The 25,367-nt window shown below is 35.4% G+C and overlaps 2 protein-coding genes across 5 annotated transcripts in view; one reads left to right on the forward strand and one right to left on the reverse strand.

Moving 5' to 3' along the window:
* The window catches only part of LOC118193976 (neprilysin-2-like), a 92,960-nt gene extending 76,046 nt beyond the window's left edge, over positions 1-16,914 (reverse strand). The window contains exons 1-5 of one of the 4 annotated variants that reach the window (XM_085812628.1): positions 16,602-16,914; positions 11,637-11,744; positions 7,936-8,043; positions 4,637-4,792; positions 2,752-2,835 (exon numbers count right to left, since the gene is read on the reverse strand). In XM_085812628.1, coding sequence (XP_085668754.1) covers positions 2,752-2,835; positions 4,637-4,792; positions 7,936-8,043; positions 11,637-11,744; positions 16,602-16,692 — 547 coding nt within the window. In that variant the 5' untranslated portion in view covers positions 16,693-16,914. The remainder of the gene's footprint in view (positions 1-2,751; positions 2,836-4,636; positions 4,793-7,935; positions 8,044-11,636; positions 11,745-16,601) is intronic. The other 3 variants (XM_085812630.1, XM_085812627.1, XM_085812629.1) reach the window with 3 other exon arrangements.
* LOC118181861 (neprilysin-2-like) overlaps positions 1-25,367 on the forward strand; it is a 155,840-nt gene that overhangs the window by 17,785 nt on the left and 112,688 nt on the right. The gene's annotated exons all lie outside the window — the stretch shown is intronic.

Genomic DNA, 25,367 nt, shown 5'->3' on the forward strand with positions numbered 1-25,367 from the left:
AAGATGTTAGGATATTTAGATAGATAAATAGTCACAGTGTTATTCCACACGTGATTCCTGCTTCAATATTTTATAAAATTTCATCTCAAATCTGACATGCTCTTTACATGATGCTAAGATTTGTGCTTCTGATACTTTAACGTATTGTTTGTTTTAGCTTCGGTTTCATATATTGACTCGGTCATTTTGTGGTTTGTTGCGTAGCGAATTTTAATTCTAGTAATATTTGTTTCAAATGTAATTTTTTTCAAGTATTTTTTATTTGTACTCATGTATATTTTAATCTGGTAAAAAGAGTATTCTTAAATTGTTAAAGCCTTATTTAGCTGGTAGTTCTTGAAACTGTAGTGTAACAAAGACAGGAGACGGTTGCGAGGAGACACCTGGTTTATGGCCTTTTACTAACAGTGGAAGCAGTTAGGGTGTTGCGTTGTAGCTTTTCTTCGCTGGTGGCCTTTTACTAATGGCGCTGAAACGAGAATCGGCTTTCTCATTCTCACTTGCTTTCGCTTTGTTATATTTGCAATGTGTACTTCAAGACAGTGGGGGTTGTTGTAAGCTTAGGTAATTGGATTTCTCCCATCGCTTACTTTCCGTTAGCTGAGGGTCCACCTTTCTTCCCACGTTATGAGTACAGATGGTCAGGACTTCCAATGTCAGATTGCCTTGTTTTTGATTCGTTGTGGAGGCGAAATTTCTCAGTTATAGATAAAATAAAATTGTCGGATTGGTGAGATTTAATTTTATGATTTTTTTATAAGCCTATGAAATTTCCGAGGGCGGAAAGACCGAGTTTACTTCAGTGCTTGCACAATGTACGAAGGCATTCTTATTCTGAATTTTTTAGCAAAATCAGAAAAAGGAAAAGGAGAAAAGAGTGTGGGGGCTTGATCCCTTGCGGGTCTTGCTCTCGCGTGTCGGAGCTGAGTCTGAGATTAGAAGTGCATCTTGACTAGACTAGATGTAAAGAAAAGAAAAGGGAAGAGTGGGGGAGCTTGTCCTCTTGCGGGGGCTTGCTTCCGCGGGTTGGTGCGACGTTTCTCTCCGTCTGCTGATGATGAGAATTTTAGATCAAAAGGAGAAAATCCTTTACATTATTATGCGGCAAAATTCCACTGGTGTCGTCTTTCGTCGAGTTCCAACTAGTAATCCGGCTAAAGAAGTGTGATGCGGAAAATTCCACTGGTAACGTCTTTCGTCGAGTTCCAGCTAGTAATCGGGCTAAAGCAGTGTGATGCGGGAAATTCTACTTGACTCAGCAATAAGAGACTTATTCCAGAAGTTATCGTAAATTCTGGTCCGAGTGACGAAGGGTTTTCCTGACTGCTAACTGTGAGTTCCTTACTTTTTTTTTATATTATTCGCAGGAATCATAGATTATTTGGCCGGGAAGAAAGTTAACTAATGGTGCATTTTAGTGGAAAGGGAAAATTAATAATGAGAAAATTTTGAACCTTAAGGAGAATTTGAAAATGTTAATTAATGTAAGCTATAATTCGGTGTGATATTCTGTATTATTTTGCATAGCATTATTATGGTTTGCATAGTATTATTATGATCAGTTTACCCAGTTAGCTTATGTTATATTATTCTAGAAATTAATAAATGTGTTTGTTTAAAATTTAATTGCATTAGTGTTGTTGTCTTTTGTGTATATTTTTTGGATGGTCTATCAAGTCACTCCATTTGTTTGAGCAGGGAGGCTTTTTAACTCTTTCGCATCGAAGTCGCCCCAAACGACCGAGCATTCAGTCCTCAAAATTATCGTGCATCACGATCCTATGGAATCAGAAATGGATCTCGTGACAGGATTCGCCTGCAATGCTGTATCAAAGAAACTACCGGTATGTTCGACCGTGTCCGGCAATCAATGTTGCTTTGGTGTCAGACATGCCGGGAGTCTGATAATGCAAACTTCAACTATCTGTTGTAACATTGGATCTGTATCCATCTCCTACGCAATTTGTACTCACGATACCGCTTTCAAAGAACTAATACTTCAAATTAATCACTTTCTTGAGTGCTTTCCGATCTTCTAACTGTGCTACCACTTACGCCAGACATTTTCGACCGTGAGTGCCCTACCGCCACTAAACGATTGTCGCTCCATTTTTAAAACACCCTGTACATGTGATAATTTTCAGATGGTGCGCTGATAGAACCAGTTACGTCGCAATCGTGGTAGGAACCGTAATAGCAGATAGTATATGAACTGTTATGTAGATGAGTGCATGGAATTTTGGAAGAACCACTTTTATTTGCTTAATCACAACACATCTTTATTATTTAACGAGTATTCTCTTAAGATATATTTTCTTGAGTGTCACCGAACAACGTGTACAATCTGCATTTCACAGTTTTATATAATACTTATTTACAGTTTAGAATAATCGATGAGAATTGAAACGGTGCTAGCTAGGGAACAGCAGGTGAGGAATGTGGTGCGTATTAAGAAGCAGAATCAATAAATAACGTCGTAATGCTGTGTTTGAATCCTAAACTGTGACTGGGCAAGCGTTTACAGCAATGCGGATCACTGCAGGGAAAGAATAACATCAGTGCTGTCTGTGAAGGAGGTTGTGTTTAAATTATATATATATACAGTGCACGTATAACTGTTTGTTTGCTATGTATTGCATTATTGATAATTTATAACATGCTACTGAAGTATAAAGAAATAAAATCTTTTGATTATTTCATGTTTTCTTATAGCATTAATAAAAGAAAGGAGAAATTCAAAATGATATTTACTCTCGTTCATACAGGAAAAATACATGTCTCTTATCATGCGAATAAAGACAGGTTCCTCTTTCGTCAGTTCATTTTCCAAGAGATCTGAAAGAAATATTTAATTTTTATGCAAATAAAATATTATTTATTATCATATTGTGTAATGAATTTAGAATTGATCATCTGTTTCACCATTCTGTATAACGTTTAGAACTAATAAACCTTTACAAAACCTATGGCAAATGTTCAATGCGATAAAGAAGGAGAATTGTTTTAAAGAAAATGTAAGAAAATGTAACTGAGAAAGAATGGAGCAAACGTCCTGTCTGGGAAAAACTTCTCTATTTGTGCTTATGACTACTGAAAACCAAGACACTTCCAAGAGACTTTCGGAATTTGTTTTTAAGTTAATAATTAAGGGAAGAAATATGTAAAAATGTTAAGCTTTGGGGTGGATCACGCCATATAAAGGCTTAAATTTGCAGTAAATTGCAAACAACTCCAGGAATACGAAACTGAATTTTTTTTCAAGGAAATAAACAACAACAAAAAAATAAACTTCTTATTGAAGGGTTAAACGGTAGCAAATAAGAGTTTTTCCAGAAAATGAGGTTGAATAATATCATAAATTTCTAAATGAATATATATTCATGAGCTTCAAGTTGGTCTTTAGGAATTTATATGATTAGTTACCCTAATTTTTCTGTTATATATTAAAAATGGTAGAGGTTTTAAAGTACTGAAACAAAATTTATTCTTTTTTTAAAATCATATTCTAATGTTGTAGACTCATTAGGTTATTCTGAAGCACGAGATGTGAAAAATGTGCAATGCCCTCGCCGGTACTCGAACTTAGACCCCTCGAAATACGCGTCGCGCATGCTTCCAATTACACCACGAAGGCACGTGGAAAGGCGAATAAAATACCTTTACTAAAGTGCATTTCTAATTCATAACTGAATTAGTATGCATCCCGACAAATTCTGAAATCTCTTGTTGACATAATCATTAAATATATCTACTAGATACATTTCAGTTTTGGCTTTGTTTGGTTTATTTGATTAGCGCAAAGCACATTAGGGCTCTCCACCTAAGGGAAGGGATACCTTCTTGGAGAACTTCCTAAAGAAAACGGGTTCGTATCTACGGTACAGATGGGAAAAATCACTAAAACTCTCAGGAAAACAGCCCGTTCGCCGCTGTACGAACCTGTGTCAAATTACCAATGTTTAATGAAATTACCTGTTTGCCACTGGTCGGGGATACGTTTTAGAAAATAGGCGGACATTTCACGTATTTATACATCAGGTAAAGGATGTGATTTCTTTTGTTTCAATGACAAAGCTCACGAGAGCTATCTGCGTAAAGGGAGGAATGGCTTCATGGAAAACGTTTTAAAGGAAACTAACTAGTATCGACATTTCACCAGGAAAAGCCCGAAAAAGCTCATGCCTACCACGAAAGCTCATGCACGAAAAGGCTCAATTCATTCACCTGGACTTGAAGAATCCAGGTCAAACTACCAGTACTTTCAAACTGTGGTGCGTATCAGTTAAAAGAACTTAGAAAGTAATGACAAGTAAATGCATACAGAATGACTGATTAAAGATCCCAAGTTCCAGTTTAGAAAGTCCGTCAAAAACTGCAGGACTCTGCAATGAGACTATTTTAATCCTGATTACTATATATTTACTTATTTATTACATAACATGATTATTGCATAACTAATTGTACATTGCTTTAATAAATTAAATTTGTATACGCCCGTCAAAGGGAAATCTTCGTTTCCTAGCTAAGAGTAGGTTCATACCATTCATAATAATGTCATTCCTCTAATGTTAATGAAAGTTATCGACCCTCATCTGGAAACAAATTATATTTTAAAATTTAAAAAAAGTTTATTTACTTTTGAGTTTCAGATCGATATCATGTTGAATGTTGGATAAAACAGAGGTACATGACTTGTCTTTGCCATGCTCCTTTATCCAGCCGCCACAGGCGAACTCGTAGAAATCATCGCAAGGATCTACACTTTCATTCAAATTAGATAAGATTTCGACAGCTAGAAGATAAAAGAAAAAGTTAGATAAATAACAATAATTAGATTGCAGTTTTCGTTAATATTGTTACGAATTTTGTACACATGTAAGCAATTTTAGTGAAATTATATTTGTGAAACTGTAATATTTTTTGCGTAATGTAACATGAAATTCTTGAAAGAGAACATGCTCTGCCGTAAAAACTAAAATACAGGACAACATTGAGTAAAAAGGCTATCTAGCTAAATTGGCAAGATATCGCCAAGCTGTGTAACAGCTTTAAATAATATTAAAATCTTGTAGTTTAAATAATTTAAATAGATGAACATTAAGGTATTTGTGAATGGCAATATTTGAAACCAGACTCGAGTGCCTCGTGCGACTCTCGCACGAAGAATGTAATTTATTTTTAAATGTGACAATATGTTTTCTCTCTCTCTTTTTTTTTTTTTTTTTTTTTTTTTTTTTTTTGTATGTCGCCATTTTTGAGTGTTAAATAAAAGTTATTGCTGTGTTCCATCATTGGAGTTGCTTCATTTCGCCAAAGAAGTATTACAGCTGGCAATGGTTTTGTGACTCATTTCTGTCGCCAAATTTGGTGAGATATTGCCAAAAGTCGGCAAACTTGACGACCATTCGTGACGTTTTGTTCGATCTCTGTATAACTATAAAGGGTAACTGAATGTACCTGAATAACTGTAATTGATTCTATATGTAACTATAATCGTATCCGGACCCATATGCGTTCGAGTAATTACCAAAAGGGAAGGTTCTAGAAATTTCTCAGCGACCGCGGGGAAACTGTGTAAGACAGAGAAGAGCATCAGTTTCTCAGTAGTAGCTGTTTAGTTCCGCATTCAAGACAGTATAGAGATATCTCTGTACGAGCTACCTTCGGCTTTCAGATGCGCTCTTGCGTTTACCATTCTTCGTAGTTTGAAGTGTAACTGCTCATTGTACTCTGTGATAAGCTGCACGAGTATTTTTTCGTGTAATTTCCAGAAATGTCAATTTTTTTCTTTTGGTGAAATAAATTTTAGCAAGCTGTCATCGGTTCTGTTTGCATTCAGTATTACGCACCCGTACGCAGGTAACAATATTTAGTATTGTGGCGTAAACTGAGTTCTTTGACTTCAACCCTAATAGAAAATGAAATATATACCTTTGACGACACTTAAAAGTTGCGTAAACTGCAAACTTTAGCCTATAATGAGACTTTCATATCAGAATAACTATTAATATAGAAATTATTGGTTTTATGAATTTAATATAAAACTCCAGATTACCTCTCTGGATTGTACAACAAATCCAATGCTCTGGATTATGCAACATCAAAAATCTATTTTTATTAAACACATTAATTAGATCACATTCTAAAGTCATTAGGATTTTTTTTTTTTTGGAAGCAGAAGAGATGAAAAATGAGCAACATCTTCGGGAATCGAACCACGGACCTCTGGAATACGCGACCACAGTGCAGACCACCACACAACGAAGGCATGCCAGGATGGCGGGAGAAACACTTTATAACATCAGAATTAAATACTGTGGGAAAGTAAATGCGTGCAATTTAATAGGAAACAAATAAAGTAGTTCAACTTAGAAATTAAAAACATGCGAGTCCGAATTTATTCCTGTTTGCAGTCTCGTGAAAACTCATTCCAGTTTTATCAAAATGTTGATGTTATGTCAACGCAGTAGAAGTTATGATGCTTGGCACAAGGTATGGTGTTCTGAACGCAAAAATTTAGGAAGCTTTTCAGAAACCCAACTTGGGAAGAATTTAGCGCTAGGGATAGGTTTTTCTAAAACTCGAAGTCCTCTCAAGAGGTTGTTAGGGGAGTAGAGGTGCGGGATCTTGGACTAGTCTCCCCGGGCACTTCTCTTCAAAATTGGGAAGGAAGTGAGCAAAATCGTAATTGTATGGGCAACAAGTCTCTTGCCAACGATAGGCGCAGTCTTGACACCTTGCCACGAAGAAATTCGTGGGCAAGGAGCGCAAATGTACATCGGTTGTTGGCAACAGCCTTCAGCACCTTACAGGTGACAGTGCGATTTAGCCCAGTTCCGCCCCAAATTTTGATGAAGAGCACACTGAGGGGGACAGGATCGAGGGGGCCCCCCTCTTTTCTTTCCACTCTCGAGAAAACTTTCGTCTCACCGTATATTTAGAGTGTCCCCATGTCGCAAAGACACTATTACATTTACGAACATCCATGCTTTCTCCGGGATTTAAACCTGGGTCCTTCGGCACGGAAGTCAGCGACGCAAACCACTAAGCAGTTTGGGCTGCAGAGATAATGTCAAATGAAGCAATATATCAAGCTTCGAATTTTTCTGCTTAAGTCTTTTTGCTTCCAGAAATCTGGAAGGATCTGAGCTGCTGCTGCTGAAATATTGTTTTTGGAAGAGTTTCCAGCTCTTTGTGATGTAAATTTAAAATTAATTGCTTTCACTTAAAATGTCACGTTATTGTAAGTAGTTGGTTGTGAAGTCTTACCTGTTTAGAATTAAAGTTCGCAATGATTGTTTAGCACCTACTTTTCGTATACTTAAATTATTTCGGGGGAAAAGGTAAAGCACCATTTAAGTTTCTAACCAGTTATTTTACGTTAAACTGCTATCTTGTCAGCCTAATTTCTATTTCCCTGTCAGAATGTAAACTTCCAGTGCCCGCCATTTGGTGATTTATCGCCAAATTTGCCGACAGAATACGTCGCCAAAACCGTTGTCAGCTTGGCCAAATTACCGAGATACCCATTTACTCAATGTTAAATGGACTTACCCCGGTATTGTTACTTTACTGACATAGCTTGTCTCTTTTAGATTTTCATGTTGCATTATACAAAAGAAATACAGCAATATCGTAAAAAATTACACTAAAATCATCTATGAATTCGGAAAGCTTGTAACAGTATTTATAAATGCTTCCGTTTATTTTTCTGTTTCTGTATATTACTTATCATCGTTTAAATGTGCTAGTTGGCTATATTCTGCTTTATATTAAAACATTTGAAAGGAAGCACCGGACAGACCACATAGTCATGTAGATAACGGAAATCAAGAGCTAAAATGCATAATAAGCGATGCCGTACTTTGCTGAGCAAAATGAAAAGGTATTTAATACGTACTCTAAGGAAATGGTAGAGGAGAAAATTTATGTCACCTGCTTTGGCGCATCCGAGTGTCAAGCAAAAATCGTATTCTGAAGACGTATTCAGAAAAGATGCCAATTTCTCTAGGTCCACTGAGATTTCAGTAGTTTGTTCTGATGCTAGAAAACAAAAGCTTTCTCATTTTTTGAATACATGACAAAATGATGTATAGTCGAATTGGTGGCAATAACATGTATGTATATATATATATATATATATAGTGTATATATGAATATATGTTTTATAATATATATATATTTTAGTCTTACTATTTCTTAAGTTTCAAAAGTTCGAATTCATATTCAAATTGGATTAAGTTTATTTCCGTTTTCCCTTAGCTATACGATTTTGCTTTTTTCTATTATTGAAAAGAAATGTTCTTTTATTATTTCAGTTCTATGTCCCCTTTTTCTTTTACTACTCATCTTATCTCGATTTTCAAAGTTTTTTCTACTTCCGACAAAATTACTTGTAGGTTTCGGAAGCAGAAAATTTTCTTTTCACGTTTGCTGTGCTTTAAGGTTGTAATGTTGCAACGTGTAATTTACATCTAAATGTGTGGAACCTTGAGAACTGGTAAGCGAATAATCCCTTTAGTTCAGTAGACAGAGAACAGAACAAAAAAAAAAAAAAAAAAAAAAAAAAAGCTTTATTTTTTTAAAATAAGAATTTAAGAGTTGACTCCTTCTCGGAGTTTACATCAAAGCCTCCACTTGGGCTTGAACTCAGGAATACTAAGAAATACAACTTAACTAAAACATATAACCGAAGCTATCAAGATTCTACAAGAGTTGACCCCTTAATACTAACTAAACGGTGAAGCTATCAAGGGCCTAAATTACGGCCGAGCGTAAGAATAGCTTTAGAGAGAGCATAGCCGAAAGACGAACGCGCGCTGGTCAGAATCCCTGGCTCTCTAACGAGTCAGTAGAACTTCAACTTTAAATACTTGCTCTTCTTTCATTTGTATTCTGAAACACGTTCTTAACCGCGATTCTGAAACACAGTCTGACAGGAAATTGTAAGCTGAAATTAGGAGAGATAGGATAGTGGCTTTAACTAAAAATTAACTGTTAAAAATTTAGGATAAACCTTGCAAGGTAAAAACAGAAATGTTGCTTTTACCACTTTTACTGCTTCTGTGATATTAAAAAAAATTATTTCCAATTTATATAACTGCAAAGTTATTATTTCTGTTCATTTTCTAATTTTTTTTTCTTCAATGCTATATTTCTTTTACTTGATTAATTGATTTAAATTTTAATGCGAGTTTCCCAGAGTTCTTTTTTTTTTATCTTTTTAAATATTTTTTTAATTGTTTGCAAATTTTATGCATTACATTGAAATTAGTGTTTTCTACACATCTGTACGTTTATCATTATGAGACATTGGATTTTTATTGCAGCTTCATACATCTAAAAATTATTATATTAAAAATTTTCAATACATTTCGATTATTATTATTGTTATTAGTTTTCTCCACTTTTAATTTTGCAGTTCTTTTTCATTTACGGCCAGATGGGGTAGCGCTGGTGTTTGCACGGTTTTTTTTATTTCTTTTATATATAAAACTGAATTGTACGTCATACCGATTTAGAAACAGGCTTTCTTTATCCATTTCTTGGTTACTCACCCCCTGAAGAATATATGCTGGGAAATCTAAATCCTTTTCTTGTTTCGGATTATTTTTGCAGTTATTTAATACAATAGTTTTTACCATTTTGCATTTCTTTCGTTTTTACCAAATTGAATGGGATTGTTAAATTAATTTAAGTTTTCACACATATCAATTGATTAATTAATATGTATAACAAAATTATAACAGTATAATAGCCTAAATTATAACATATATTTATTTACTTTACATGCGTTAAATATATATATATATATATATAATTTATTTCCTAAACAGTATTGATTAATTTATTATATTATCTCCTAAGTTTAAGTTTGGACAGTCCTGTTTAGGAAGTAAATTATATATATATATATATATATATATATATATATGTAATAATAAAAGCAAAGGAAAGGAAAAACCGGAGCAGTGTCGATGCGTGATTAGACCCCTACTGAAGAAGAATTTTGATTGCGTAGTATTTAAAGAACTTGGCAGTCGAGGCAGTTTTAATTCAATTTTTATTTCCAATTGATATTTGTGGCCACAATCACTTGGCACTCTAGTCGTGCCTTTCCACAGAAGATTTACATTTTTGATATTGTTGGGAAAGAAAGCAAGCCAGCGAAATTACATCTTAGCACAGCAGAGAGGAAAAGCTGAAGTGCGTAGTTATGCAAGATGGAGGCACGTGAGGAGAAAAGTTTTGGTTTACAAGGACAGTTTCAGTTCTTAATTATTACGTCATCAGAGTTACGCCGATCATAGAGTGATCTAGAAATGACGCAATGCAAAGAAGTTATTACGATTTTAGAATAGAGAGGAAGAATTAATGTTTATAGTTTAATCTATAATTTTGATTCATATATTTTTATCTTACATATTTATATATATGGTCGGAAATTCCCTGCGTAGTTGGCTGGAGATAGAGGTGTAGTGGATGACCGGATGGAATTTTGAAAGAAGCACAGCCAGCTTGTTGGTAAAGATAATTTATTCCTGGATGACCAATTACTTCGAAATTTGCCTTTTTTATTTGTAGAACAGTAGATAGCTACTAAACGCACTCTACAATTTTAGATGTGCAATTACATCTTAAATAGCGATGTAATTACACATCTAAAATTGTGGAACGCGTTTGGTAACCCTACTGTTCTAGCAAGCATATATATATGCAACTGTACACACACACGCACACAATGTGATTATAATTAAAGTTCCACTGTCGAAAGTCTTTTTTTACAAAAAGTATCATCGAAATTTAGATTTCACGTTTATTGTGAAGGAAAATGTATAATTAACTGTAATAAAACAGCTAATTAAATTTGATTTCAAAACAGAATTTAAGAGTATGCAATATTCTTTTATACAAAGCCGTCTATTCTGGCCTTGAAAGATTCATTGGGTCCAAAATCAGAAGCTTATCGGGGGAAATATTTGTAAAAAACTGGATCTGGTTTGGTAGCAAAGGTGGGTGGGGAAATAATGTTTCAAATTCTCTTTACTTCGGGCCAGCGTGTGCCAATCAGTGTAAAAGGAGACATATCAGGATTTATGATAGCGCATTGTTCTGTAGCAATGGATAACTTCTTACATCGGAGTTGCCAGTGGATGTTCTCTGTAAACTCATAATCACATGCATAAACATTACTAAAATCCTCATTCAGACACAGCCAAAGTCTTGACATTGTCTCTTTAGTAATCACAGGTCACAAATACCCACCTTCCGAAGTAACTTTATAAATTCCGCTTCAAATTTTAATATTCCAAAGAGACTTTTGGCTGGGCCTAGAGACAACAGAATGCTCCACCAATTGAGTACAAATATTGATAGTCATATAGCACGCAGTACAGCAGCTCAACTGGTGGTAAGTAGGTAAATAAGTACTAAGTAAGCAAGTTAGCGTCAAAGATGGATTGTTGCTTCCCTCTATCGACAAATCCGAAATCCATATAGCGATCAAAAAAGAAAGTCATTTACTATATTATTATATATTATTATCAGTATATATTTTATAGGTAATGTGTTTTTATCTAACAGAAATGTAGCAGGTTTATTTAGAAAATATTAAATGAAAACTTTTTGAATTTTACCTTCAGTGATACATCTGGAAGTCAGACAAAGCTCCGAGATAGAGGAAACATTGTTGGGCATTATCAAGGATTCGGAAATGGACGGCGCACAAACATCTGGTCTAGTAGCTGGAAAAATATTTCTCCAATTTAGAATATTTCACCAATTTAGAATTAGACTCTAAAGGATTCACTTGCACACGTGCATTCAGTGTGTTAGTGTGAGAGTTAATAACTATTATATACAGAGTGCTCAATTTAATACAGTTTACACATTAAGAGTACATAACATTTTCCCCTGTGCTTCTATAATTTCTGTATTATTCCTTTAAATAGTTATAAATCATTAATATTAAAATAATTATAACTCCTTAATCACTGAATTTGAATTAATTATAGCATAATAATAATAAACTATTAGACATTTAAATCGAAGTAATTATAAATCATTGATATTAAAATAATCATCTATATCTGATATAATAAAGTTATTACAAACTAGCTACAAAACACTGACAAACTACCTTGTTGTGGAAAACAGGAATTATTCGGAAACAAACAGGAATTGATGAGTCTTTCGCAAGAAACAGGTGTTAAATATTGAACTACTGGGCATCGCTTCTCTGACTGATGTTTTATAAAGCGTTCATTCGTGAAGATATTGTTTGCTTAAATGCGATATGCTTATATAGCCAAGGTATCTTGTATAGATAAGCTATGCTCATCTCATCCCTAAGGCAGTCAGATTAAAAACTTTCAGCTAAGTTCCAGCCGGGAAATCGGAGTAAGTTAGGAAAGAGGGCCCAGGTCGGCCATAGTGGACAAAGTCCTATCAGCAGAAGAGCACTAACCCACCCCGAGCAGGCAAGTGAGCTGTACTGTGATGTGAAGATATTTTTTGCTTTATTTCAGGTATTTTTTACAGAAAAATTACAGTTCCATTGGAGTGAATATGTCTAGGACGAAATTATCGTGTGTGAAGATCAGAAACTAACATCTACTTACCAAGTCTCCTCTATAACTTGCCAAAAATTATTTTGTAATGTGACAAGATGAGGTAATGAAAATTATGATCCACACTTATTGAAATAGCCATGAACGCTGATACCTACCGAGATTTGTGCAATAATTAAATGCTTTATTGCAGAAAAATAGACATTTCTATTGTATATGGCAATAGTGCGATGTATCACACCAGCATGATGCTGATGACATTTCTTCGAAAGAGAATCATATGTAAAGATGATGCTTCTTCCTGACTAGATTACGTTTTGTAAGAACGTTTAAAAACAGAGTGCATTCACATACAATAGAGACACTTTCAAAGAGCTGCAAAGGAGCATCACCGCTGCTATTCCGAGCATAGATAAGGTAGAGGTTCAGAGATAGACACTTCATAGTGTTCCCTAGACAGGCTGTGAAATATGTAGATAAATGCACGGAGTTGGAAAATTTAATGTTGAAGTAAAATACATCTGATTAATATGTAAAATACGTGTTGTAAGTAAAATACATCTGATAAATATGTAAATTTACAGTTTCTAAAGAACCTACTTCTAAAGTGAACCCCTGCATAATAAGTGGAATTAAGAAAGGAAATCAGACAATAATAATAAACATTTTAAAATATTTCTAGAAGATTAAAATAGTGAAGCGTAGTTATTAGGCTCACAACTAATACAAAATATGAAATAATTTTAACAAATTTGACCAAAACAACTCTTTCCTTTATACTGAACAATTGCGCAAAGCATATTAGAGGGGAGACAAATTAAAAGAAAACCATCGCATAAAAATGCATTGGGGAAAAATACAAAACGTACTAAAGTTTGTTTAAAATTATTTAAAACATTGCAAAATGTAAAAAACAAAGATATTCAGAATAAAGCATAATTTGGCTAACTTCCAGAATTTTTGACATTCTTAAAAATCTGAAAAATTGCTAAGCTGATCTGTGTCATAATTTAGCTTAAACTATAAATTAGTACTTATTATTCATAATATATATACTATACTGCATACTTATAATTAAACAATCGGTAAAAAGAAAATGATAATGTAGAGAAATTACATCTTTAATACTAAAATATAATAGCTGATATCATATGTTTAAATAAACGTTTTTAAAAATCATTTATTTTTCAACATGCTCAGCGCTATTATTTTAGAAGGGGGAAGTAAGCTGCATATGAGAGGCATATGAATAATGTTAACAAACCAAAGATGAAACGCTAATACCAAAAAAAAAAAAAAAAAAAAAAAAAAAAAAAAAAAAAAAAAAAACATTTATTAAAAGAACACATATACACATTAAGAACACATTGGGAAGGAATTGCGAGGCAGCATGTTTCTTAAGAATAGCAAGGTAAACGCAATTAATGCGATTTATTAAATGTAGGCCGAGTGTTTAAAGCCGCTAAAATACTGGGAATAATCAATCCCAGGTGATCCCAGATCTTCACACGGGTTGGATCCCACGTGAAGAGGCTGACTGCATTATTAATTTCCACGGTTTGTCGAACATGGAACGTAAATGTCAGTTTCAGTTTCCCAACAGAACGTTCTTCACGAAAGCGTACCTACCTTTATATAAATAGCCCTTTTGAGGTTTACAGTTTTAAAGCAACCTAACTTTGTTTATAGTTTAAAAATTGTCATCATCCTAATATCAAAATTTAATAAGTAACTGTCAAATATCTAGTAGTCTACCAGTTTGCTATTGCACTCGCTCGTGGTAACTCTTTCATTATTTTAGCTTTATTATTAAGCATATAGTTACAGAAAACTTTTTCTTTGCTCTTATACCACATACAGTTCAACAACAAAATCATAAAAAGTTTAAGAGCAGTATACCAGCTTATGTTTAGAATTCCCGATGCAGTGTGAGGCGCTGTCGAACAATTTTTTACTGTTCGCAGTTCCTGATATCTGTATTCAGTTTTCTTAGTAAGAAGCCTAACCAAAATTTTGTTGTTTTCTTATTATCAACTTATTAAGCATTAACGTTATTTATTAAATGTCACGTTCTTCGCACTTATGCAACATTGAATTCAATTGAACACAAATTGTTAGAATTTCTCAATTCCACGCAAGTCTTTAGAATTCTGTCCTGTCGCGCTGCAGCTAAAAATGCTTTATTCTGTATAATGTTACCACTCTTCGTTGTCAAATAGTTGACACAGTTAGTCAAAAATTCCTTAAATGTTTACAAAAATAAAAAATAGCCAAAATTATAAGAAAATGAAAAGAAAAGTATGAAAAGGTTCAGATTTTAAAGGTTACACAAAAAGTTTTGTTAAAGCTTTTTTTTTTTTTTTTTTTTTTTTTTTTTTGCGCGCTAGCTGAACCCTCAGTCGACCAGCCTGCTGTAAAAATCCTTCCTATTAATCCATTTCTTTTTGTCATTTTAGCTTTATTATTAAGCATGATTTTCTTCGTATTTACGTCACATAGTATTCAACAGCAAAATTACAAAACTTTTGAAAGCACCACAGGAGTATATGCATAATTCTCCAAGCAGTGTTAAGTTTTAGCATAATACTTTTCTATATCTTTCAGCCTTTTCTCAATTCATTATAGTATCAATATGCAGTTTTAGTAAGATGGACTGTAAAACATTTTTTGTCTTTTAATTATTAATGCTTTATACATTACATTCATTTATTAAATACCCCGTTTTTCGCACTTATGCTACATAAAAATCAATTCGACAACAAAAATCACAAAATATTTAAAAAAGCAAATTTTTAGAATTCCCGATAGACAGTCTCGCGCGCTGGAGATAAAAATATTTTATTCCGTGCAGTGTAGTCACTGCCTGCTTTTAGATCGTTAAGTTTGTTAATAAAATTCATTAAAGTTCTACAAAATATGAAATCAAAAATTCGGAAGTCAAAATTTTGGCTTCTAAGTGCAAAATTTCGGGTGGAGGACAATGTTATTCAAAATTTGATCGCACTAAGCACCATCGTTTTTCCACAATGCACATATGCATGTACATTCTTCATTATTTAATTCTTTAATAATGATACAGGTGACAGGTGACGGAGGACGGAGACGCCTAAAGTTTAACAGAGGTTAACAGGCATATGCCCCGCGTCCTCCCCTGGAGTTTATTTAATAATTATAAGTGTGGATACATGGCCATACAGGGGCAACTGTTCAACATCTGGCATTTTAAGTACATTTGAATTAACATACAAATGTACTTCAAATGATACAGGGTGATAATATTGGGTAACAATTTGAAACGCGGTAGTTTATTTGTAATGAACAGACGAGGTAGTATCCTATTTCGAATCTAATAGCCCTTTTTGGGCTAACAGTGTCTTCTTCAAACAAGAAGCACGTATCAAACAAGAAAAACGCATTTTAATGTACGTCGCGCCTCTTGAATTTTATCATAGTTACCCAATATCACGAACATTTCAATCGAAATTTCAATTGACAAAGCGTCGAAATGAACTTTAGTGGGATTTACTCTTGTGTTACAAGTTAGCGGATAGAAGATCACACCGTTTTCTAAAGATAAATTCAAACTTTACTATGCTTAGAATATAACACATCAGTTTACTATTTTACTCCGCTGACTGTACATAATATAGTCACCCTTTGTTATAACGACTGCTTGTTATGAAACAATCATCCATTTTATTGAAAAATATAAAATATCCTTTACTGATATAAATGTTCTAAACCTATTATCCTCAAAGCGACCATTTTGTTTTTCGGCGTTTGACAATCCGACGGATTTTTATTGCAAGAGAAAAATATATTACAGTGTGTTAATATTATTTCATTGAACTAGAGGCTAGTATACGGATAACAAACTACTTAAAGTAAAAGTATTTTTAAGCTTTTAGTGCAAGATTTTTTTTGAATAAAAGAAAATGTCGTAAAGTTCAAAATAAACAATTTCGTATGAAAATATTTATATCTTCCCAGTTAATGTACTTGCTTTGAATAAAAGTAGATAATTACACTTACTTAAATTTTTACTTAGGAAGGACGCAGAGCAAATGATATTCATCAGAACGTCAATATTCATTAATCCGGGCATTCTGTACAAACTGTTCATATTGCTTAAAGTAGATTTATTATTAGTTATGCAATTAGTCGCAGAGACTCACGAAAATTATGTCATTTACGTCTGGGATAAATAATTCTTGCAATGTGAGTAATACGTGCACGCTGATAACAAGCAAGAAATCTATTTTACCGATCACATTACCTATAGCTGATTTTTCTCCTCCTCCTGTAAAATTAAAACACGTACACGTTTACCAGGTCGTCAACATTTTTCACAACGGGAGACTGTGGTCGATGAAACACACATAGAATGGGCTGAAAAAAGTTAAACTCCAGTTGTGTGTCAGATAAAATGAAATACTAACATCTAACAATACACATAACAGCTGTAACATACGCGAGACATATCGAGATGAACAAGTTTGATGTCCTTAACAAAATACGTAGAGTTACTCTCTTGTAAACTAACCTAAGCTCATCAGATCCTACTTACAACGACGAGCCATTTATCACTACGTCTCTAAAATTAAAACGATGCTTTAAGAAAGTTTAAACATTATTTTTATTAAAAGCCTTTAATGGAGTATTACGAATTGTGTACGTGTGTAAATAATTTTAGTGAAATTATACATGAAGCTGTAGTATTTTTTTTTTTTTGCATAATGTAACATAAAAATATGAAGTAAGAATACAAAGACAAGTCCATTTAACATTGAGCGAATGACTAGCTTGCTGAATTGGCGAGATGTCGCCATGCTGCATTATTTCTGAGAAAAGGAATTTAAAAAAAATTGAAATTTTATGTTTTCAACTCAAGAAACTTATCTTTACTATGCTTTAATAAGATGAAAACTGAAATAAAAAAATTTCAATCTAAAATCTCATACTTCTCTCTTTGTGTCGCTTTCTTCAGTATAAGAAAGTGTGAAATGAAAAATATCAAAATATTCAGTCTAGTGGTCGCAGTTAGTAGAAAAGTGTAATCGTAAGAGTTTATTTTTAAGGGGACTCATACACCTCAAAACCCATAAGATCTTCGAATATGTGACTGTTGCAAGAATAGGGTTAACTTATTTATTTTAAAAGCAATTATTTTCAGCTTTTTACAGCTGACTGGATAATATAGTTGCGTTCTGAAATAGTAATCAGGAAGTTTGTGTTGCCACAAATATTTTTATAATTTAATTCGCTTTGTGACAAAAGTTTTCGTCACGTTTCCACCTTGCGCGCACAGTTTAAAACATTCTGTTGCATAATTTAATTCCATATTTAATATATAGCATTTATAACATTTGGAAACTACTGTGAACCAAACAATCTAATAATTTCAAGTTAAATTTTTATTTTATTTGGAGTTGAGATTATAAAATGTATTTTATTAAAAAAAATCTGTAATGTTTTCGTGCATAAAATTGTTAATATTAAAATATTCATCACATTTTTGGTTTAGTTAGAAGATAGTGCCCGTATAAAGAATTCCATCCAATTTCAAGTATGTACCATTAGCCATTTTTAAAATATCATGCGCGCAAAGTGGAAATATAACGAAACATTTTGTTCCAAAGCGGATTAAATTATAAAAATATTTGTGGAAACACAAACTTTCTGGTTACCAGTTCCCAAAGCAGCTGTATTATGAAGTCAGCTGTAAAAAGGTGGAAATAATTGCTTTTAAAATAAATTAAATATCCCAATTCTTGCAACAGTCACATAATCGAAGATCATGAGGGGTTTAAGGTGTATGAGCCCCCTTAATGCTTACGATAGTGTGTATAGTAAGATTCGAGAATTTTGCAATCGATACACTGGGTTTGCAGTCTTTTACACTGGGTCTCAAGGTGTTATTCACCAAACCCGTAAGGAGAAATACACAAAATTTCTCACAGTTCTATTCGCAAACTCCCTTCAGGGGATCATCTTCTTGGTGAGACGGGTGTCACGATCCTGGAGTCCCAGTGATCTATCCTCTTTTCCGTCTCACCTCCTCTTGGCTGGAACTTTTTCCCTTCCCTTCTCCCTCGTGGTTTCGCCCTCAGGGGGCTCACTTTTGTGAGTACGGGTGTGGCAATCCCGAGGTACCCTAGCCCTTCAGGGGATCATCTTCTTGATGAGACGGGTGTCACGATCCTGGAGCCCCAGTGATCTATCCTCTTTTCCGTCTCCTCTCCTCTTGGCTGGAACATTTTCCCTTCCCTTCTCCCTTGTGGTTTCTCTCTACGGAGTTTGGGGCTCGTCACGAGAGGCTAGAACATACCTTGTTTCTAGGTTTCGAGTGGCGAGAAAACTGCCCACATGTTTGCCGTGCGTGGAGACCCGTGTCGCTGGAAAAGAGGGTCCTGGTAGTTGAGGGGCGAGGTACTGTCCCCAACACACTGCTTTGGCCTCTGCTTCAGCTAAACGGGAGGCACCTTAGTCGTCCTCACGGGTGTCAATCGGCTGGTCACTAGTCCTTGTGTCAGTGGCTTGGGGTCAAGCTCTCGAGAGTACCTGCTTTCGGGAAAGCCGACTGTGGGGCTTCAGTTTGCGTATAGGTCCGGCTAGCCCTAACACAGGAATCTGTGTTCCCTTGTTGGGCTCCGTGGTGGGCGGGGCCGTCGGACCCGAATCTTATATTTTTCAATCATGGCTTCCTTATTTATTTTAAAAAAACCTGAAACAAACGACACGAACAAAGATATTGAAATCATTGACAAATCTTTGAGCAAGAAAATTCGTACCGATGCAAATGCCAAAGAAACTAGTGAATGTCCTCGCTTTGTTGTTGTTACCAGTGCCTCTGAAGAATTTAAAAAGATGTCTCCTTTCCTAATAAACAAATACATTCATTCCTGCATAGGTGAGCCAAGGAACATAAAGCGTCTCCGTTCGGGAGACCTGCTTATTGATACCTTTTCGGCCACCCAGTCTGCTTCACTTTTACGACAAACCAAACTTGGACAGGTATCTATAGCTGCGTCAGCGCACAAAACGCTTAATTTCTGAAGAAGAGTTCGTCTCCGAGTTAGCTGATCAAAAGGTTTGTGCTGCCAAGCGGATCAAGATGCGTAAGGAAAGTCAGTTGATTGACACCAAACACGTGATCCTGACCTTCAATTCGCCTGATCTGCCGAAGAATATTAAGGCTGGATATTTAAATTGCCCCGTAAGACCTTATATTCCAAACCCCATGCGATGCTTCCAGTGCCAGCGTTTTGGCCATTCCAAGATGTCCTGTCGTGGGACCCTGACGTGCGCTCGATGCTCGTCGGTTGGCCACGATAGCGATAATTGCACCGCTGCAGCACTGTGTATTAATTGCAAGGGCAACCATCCAGCATTTTCCCGTTCCTGTCCAAAATGGAAATTAGAAAAGGAAGTTCAGACCATAAAAGTTTCTAGAAACATTTCCTATGCCGAAGCCAGAAGACAAGTTCAAAGCACACAGCCTCAGTCAAACAAATCATATGCCGGCGCCGTTAAATCAACACGCACTATAGCCACTCAAACTTCCATAAGTACACAGGCTCCACCAAATAAAACCCAGCAGCCTGCAAACAAGAAAAAGGAAAATCCAACCCATGTCATACAAAATAAAGAAGTAACAATCTTGAGCAAACCAAAAACTGTGCCTCCAAAAATAGTATCCAAAAATAGAAGCCAATCTGTAGATGACATGAATTCTGAATCTCTAGATTCAGACGGTATGGAAGTGGAGGAGGGAATGGAAGTTCCCGAGCATCTACTTCCGCGCAAAACTAAAAAGGAACACAGAAAGAACAAACAACACCAGTCATAATGGCCACCCTCGTCTCATGGAACTGTCGCGGTTTCCACCGAAATTTGCTTGACATCAAAGCTATGATCAATGCTTATCATCCTATGTGCTTGGCAATACAAGAGACAAATCTGAAACCATATCAACATGCAAAACTTCGGAGGTTTTCTCTCGTCAGGAAGGATAACCTTGCAGGTGAACGTGCCAGTGGAGGTGTATGTCTCCTCACCTCACTGGACTATCCCTCAAGTTCCTTTGCTTTGACGACTTCTCTCCAAGTTGTCGCTGTACAAGTAAATTTTGATATTGTAGTTTCAGTCGTTTCTCTTTATTTGCCTCCTAATGAGCACATTGATCAGCAAGATTTAAATGATCTTTTAGAGCAGCTGCCTGAGCCTTTCATCATAATAGGAAATTTTAACGGCCATAACTCGCTCTGGGGTAGTAAAGATAAAAATTGCCGAGGCACACAAATTGAGCCGATGATCGAAGATCACAGCCTTTGTCTCCTGAATAATGGGCAGGATACTTACTTCCATGAGCCTTCAAGGACATTCCACGCTCTCGATCTTGCCATCTGTTCACCATCTCTGTTGCCATTTTGTACTTTTAGTGTCGGAAATGACCTGTACAACAGCGATCATTATCCAATTTTTGTATCTCTTGCACGAAGAGGAGCAAACCCCATGTCGAGAGTCCCTCGGTTTATTCTGGACAGGGCAGACTGGGAACTCTTCTCTTCCATTGCAGAGCTCACAGATGAAATGGTAGAAGATGCGCATATCGATGATGCTGTTGACGCTGTTACGAATACTATTATTCAGGCAGCTATGCTTTCGATTCCTAGAACATCAGGAAAAATACTTAAATATTCGAAACCATGGTGGAATCGCGACTGTCATGAAGCACTGAAAAAACAGAAAAAAGCATGGGGTATTTTTCATAGATATCCTACTCTGCGAAACCTCATAGCGTTTAAAAGAGCCAAAGCAAATGCACGAAAAATAAGAAGGCAGAGCCAGAGGGATTAATGGATTTCATATGTGTCCTCAATATCATCCTCTACGCCTAGTAAGCGGGTTTGGGAAAGAGTTCGAAAAGCATGCGGATTATATAAAGACCACTCACTTTCCTTTCTGGAAAAATATGGCCGAGTAATTAGCTCCATAGAAGAAATTGCGAATACTATTGGTGAGACATTTGCTGCCGTTTCTTCCAGCAGAAACTATTCACCTGCATTTCTCTCTATCAAGCAGCACTCTGAAATAAATCCCATCATATTCAACTCTTCCAAATCTGAGCCTTATAATACAGACTTTACTATGCTTGAATTAAGGAAAGCTTTGTTGCAGACACATAGATCTTCTCCGGGTCTGGATGGCGTGTATTATGAAATGCTAAAGCATCTGTCCTGTAAGTCACTGACTGCCCTTCTCATTCTTTACAATAGAGTGTGGAAGGAGCGCACTTTTCCCAGTGCATGGAGGAGAGCTGTTGTAATTCCCATTGCTAAGCCAGGAAAAGATCCAAGGAATCCCTCCAACTATCGGCCAATAGCCCTTACGAGTTGCCTATGCAAACTGTTTGAAAAGATGGTAAACAGCCTTGTCTACTTCTTGGAAAAGAATAATATTTTGTCGCCTTATCAAAGCGGATTTCGAAAGGGGAGAACTACCGTAGATAATATGCTCCTCTTGGAGACATCCATTCGTAAAGCTTTTGTGAGAAGGAGTCACCTTGTCTCGGTATTCTTCGACATTGAGAAAGCTTATGATAAGGCATGGAGATACGGTATACTTCGGGATCTTCACGAGAGTGGCTTGCGCGGCAACCCACCAATTTTCATTCAGAATTTCTTGAACAGTAAAACTTTTCAAGTAAGGATTGGCTCTGTTTTGTCGGATTTTTTCAACAGCAAGAGGATGTGCCTCAAGGCTGTGTGCTTAGTGTAACGCTGTTCAGTTTCAAAATAAATTCTGTATTAAAAGAACTTCCTACTACCATCTTGGGATCACTATGTGTAGATGATTTACAGATTAGCTGTCGAGGAGCAGACATGAGATACATAGAGAGGCAATTGCAGATGGCTCTGAATAAGATTCAAGAATGGTCATACAAACAGGGATTTACTTTTTCGAAACAGAAAACTGTGTGCGTGCACTTTGGTAGGATGCGAGGTCTCCATCCTGAACCTGAGTTATAGTATCTAAATGGTACAATTATTCCAGTTGCGCCCGAAGTAAAATTTTTAGGAGTGACGTTCGACCAGAAATTGACTTTGCTTTCTCATGTTTTAAACCTGAGAAAGAAGTGTCTAAAAACACTAAATATTTTAAAAGTGTTGGCGAACACCTCCTAGGGTGCAGAGCGTTGCTCCATGCTTCGCATTTACAGAGCGCTTATCCGCTCTAGACTGGACTATGGCTCAGTTGTTTATGGATCCGCTCGCTCATCTGTTTTGTTAAAACTGGATCCTGTTCACCATCAAGGTTTGCGGTTTGTTCAGGAGCTTTCAGGACTTCTCCTGTACACAGCCTATATGTTGACTCTAACGAACCATCACTTTATCTGAGGCGTGAGCAATTGTCCCTTTTACAATATTTTAATATTTTATCCCAACCTGAACATCCCAATAAGCTGTGCTTACTTGATAATGAGTGTAACACACTATTTGAAACACGTCCATCCTCTGTTCCTACTTTTCCTTTAGGAGTTCGCCCTGTCATTGAGAAACTTTCCCTCTCTGATATGCACCCCCAAGCAGTACAGGATTTTGAAATTCCACCTTGGGAAACTTCACGGATTCAGCTCCTTGATGTTTTCAAACATCACGTGAAGGCGAGCACTAACGAGATCGTTTACAGAGAACTCTTCGCTGAGCACAGGCACAGATATAGCAGTTATTATCCGATTTACACAGACGGATCAAAGTCAAATGTTCATGTCGGGATGGCTTTTGTATTTGAAGATTACATTGAGGGCAGATGCCTACACCATGCTTGCTCAGTCCTAACATCTGAACTAACAGCAATATATTATGCTCTTTTGTACATCTCGAAGCTCTGCCACAAGAAGTTCATAGTTTATACAGACTCGTATAGTGCTCTTAAATCTTTGGAAGCTTTTCCCAACACTCAGAATCCTGTGGTAGTGGATGTTCTGAAAATTCATGTAAATTTAACGATTCGCGGATATGAAGTCCTGTACTGCTGGGTTCCTGGACGTGCTGGAATAAAGTGAAATGAGCTTGCAGATATTGCAGCCAAATCTGCTGATGAACTGTCTCGTCGCCTTATTCCTTTTAGAGATATCTGCTGTGTCATCAAGGGAAAAGTCCGGAAAAAATGGCAGCAAATTTGGGATGTTCAGCTTCAAAACAAGTTAAGACATGTAAAACCTAGAATTGAGCATTGGGAATCAACCAAAATCGTAAGGAGGAAGTTCTTTTGACTCGCCTCAGAATTGGTCACACTAGAGTGACACATAACTATCTTCTCAAAGCTGAAAATGAGCCTGTGTGTTTTAATTGTAAAGTTTGTTTATCTGTTCGTCATATTTTAATTGAGTGTCCATGTTTTAATAGTCTTCGCCAGAAATATTTTAATAGCTGTGACTTACCTCTCGACCGTTTAATGGGAAGAGAGGTCAATTGTAATTTATTTTATTATTTGAAAGAAACTGGCTTTTATCACCTAATGTAATTTGTTTTAAAGATTGTATCTTGAATTTTAAATGTGTGGTTTTAACTTGTTCTTATATGATTTCATCCTCTGGATTTGATACATTTGTCTACTTGTTTTTATTTATTGTATTTAAATTTCATCAATTGTACTCACCCCATCTCGTGTTTGGCGCACTATAATCATCTTTGGTTTTGCGCCATAATCTCTCACTCACTCACTCACTCCCTATTCGCAAACTTTTAATCGTTAGCTTAGAGTTTATTTTGGATGCTTGAGATAGCGTGTACAAGAAGAATCGGTAATTTCGCAATAGATAAACCGATTTTTATACAATCTCATAAATAATTGTATGCAGAAGATGTTTACACATTTTAGAACGATTTCAATAAATAATTTAAAGAAATTATACTTTTTGGAATAAAAATATCTGACAACGGCTTATTATTTGCAATAAGGAACACCGTCTACAATTTTTAATGTTACACACGTAAAAAAAGCTCTGAATTGAAGGTTATGTTTTTGCGTTTCTCGAAGAGAAATATTCCTGTTTTATAATTCAAAAACGTAGTAAAAGGCATGTTATTAAAATATCTAAGTACAAAATAAGTAGCATTATTAATCGGAAAGGCAAAAACCGTAAACCATTACTTCTACATGAAATGAACAAATGAATATCCGAAAAAGGTGCGTACTGTTTTTCATGTTTCTTAAGTTAAATCGTTGACAGCAAGAGAAATAATAAACTTAGATTTACAACTTAAAAAACTGAAAAGTATGATGTTTACTAGCTTTCCCGAGGCATGTGGCTCAACACAGAATAATTCGTAGAACCCTGTATGAACACAATTTTGCAGCTGATAAAAATAAATATATCGTGACCTTTGATGAAGCATGGATTTACATAAATATCTACATTAAAAAAAGTCTATGTATTATCGAATAAAAATCAAGATGCATATTATAGTTCATGAAAATGGGTAGGAGACTAAATATTCAAAAAAATACTCTTTGCGTTTTAGACATTAATTAAACGGTTTCCAAATCATTTAAACTGAGGTGCAGAATTATTGAACTAAGGAAAGGTTCTTTACTTATCTAACATTTGAAAAATATTTCATCATAATTCTTTCCTTCCGTACAAACAAACAGTGAATATTTAATATCTGTTTAGTACTGTACGGATTCTAGAATTTGAAGCATCGCATTTTACATAAAAGCATTTAAATACCGAGGGAATACTGAGCATATCTTAAACTTTTCATTAAGTTTCAAGAAAGTATTAACCAT

The sequence above is a fragment of the Stegodyphus dumicola genome, chromosome 3 (assembly GCF_044657685.1).
Source record: "Stegodyphus dumicola isolate Sdum_Otavi_A_Nest chromosome 3, ASM4465768v1".
Taxonomy (NCBI): domain Eukaryota; kingdom Metazoa; phylum Arthropoda; class Arachnida; order Araneae; family Eresidae; genus Stegodyphus; species Stegodyphus dumicola.